The 1,383-nt window shown below is 40.2% G+C and overlaps 1 protein-coding gene across 1 annotated transcript in view; it reads left to right on the forward strand.

The window, feature by feature from the left end:
- Nucleotides 1-468: 468 nt before the first annotated feature.
- Nucleotides 469-1,383, forward strand: part of LOC119592191 (ER degradation-enhancing alpha-mannosidase-like protein 3) — a gene marked incomplete in the record, with an annotated part of 16,637 nt that continues 15,722 nt past the window's right edge. The window contains 1 exon segment of the mRNA XM_037941023.1: nt 469-721. Coding sequence (XP_037796951.1) covers nt 606-721 — 116 coding nt within the window.

Below are 1,383 nucleotides of genomic sequence, written 5' to 3' on the forward strand. Positions count from 1 at the left end.
CGACGGTATGCTACTTAGATTTCACGAGAGCCGTTTGATCGGGCGATCAAATGAGCGGCGTAACCGACCTTATTTCAGCGAATAGACATGCTTCCCATCGGCGCGGACATATCGCGGCGATAACTGTATCTCGGTCAGGCAACGTTATCACGGCGACTGCACGGTCGCGGAACTTATTCGTCGGTCAAAAGTCACGCGATCCAGGTTAGGCGTGAACTTTTATGTAACTCACGGAATAGTTTATTCACCATAAATAATTTTATTGTTATATCGCCACACAAAATTGAATGATGTTGTATCCCCCAACGAGGGACGTCATCGTCAATCTGCTTTTCTAGAAGAATTAATAGGCGAATTCATTGTCTCACACACATAATTTTAAAGCCATTGTGAATACGCACAAGTGAAGCAAAGCTTATTTTTTCTGCCCGAGCAAAAGCTGTTAGCGCCGTATCCCTCTCCCGGGCCGCCATCTTGAATCAGCTGTTGGCAACAAATATGGCAGTCGGGTCGTGACGTTTTGGAGGTTATGCTGTAAAACATCGCCACTGCGCTCCTCTGACAATGCTATTTCATATGAGAAGGACATAGAAAAAATCCTAAATATGTGTTCAACGTTTTATATAGGTGCTTTGTGTGTTCTGAGCGCGTCATGGCTCGTTTTAAGCGCGCCAGAAGCAGGCTCGCAATCAATGTCTGAAGAAGAGAGACTGAATCTAAAGTGAGTTTGTGCAGCAATGCATTCCTTGGCGGCTTGTTGTTGGTAATACTGAGAAGAAATGCTTTTTTTCGCTCATATTGGCGGGATGTGGTTCATGAATATCGAGACATTCATGACAAGCAGGTGTGATTTCCCTCCTTACCTGCGAAGATCGTAAAAGTGGCCCGAGAACAAGTTGTGGTTATTGTTGTTTGTTTGCTGAAATGAGCTTTTCCGTCGTCAGTTTTGTTTTATGAATGATTCCGCTTCTAAAGATTGCATTTTAGACTTTGTTTTTAGCATTTATTATATACCTTTGTTGTAAACAACAGGTACAAGTTCCTCGATTATATTTATAGACCTCAAAATGCTTAGAAAAAACTAAAATGTTGAGGTAATTAAGCTATATTTAATGATACATTTAATATAGGAAGTTCACTTGCCAGTGCCTTCCCCTTGTGCAACTTGCTCACATTTTTTCTTTCTCTAACTTTTGTTCTAAGCAAGATTTTCAGAGGATACCTGATGAATGATTCTAAGGAAAAAGCTTGAATTTTGATAAAGATAAGGCTAGATATGGTATAAAGTGGATAATATTAAAGAACAATGTGTGTGATAAGATAAAATTGTCAAGTACACAAATATGATTAGTGAACATGGTAGGGTTGTCTTTCTGGAATTGG

Source organism: Penaeus monodon, chromosome 29 (genome assembly GCF_015228065.2).
Source record: "Penaeus monodon isolate SGIC_2016 chromosome 29, NSTDA_Pmon_1, whole genome shotgun sequence".
NCBI classification, from domain to species: domain Eukaryota; kingdom Metazoa; phylum Arthropoda; class Malacostraca; order Decapoda; family Penaeidae; genus Penaeus; species Penaeus monodon.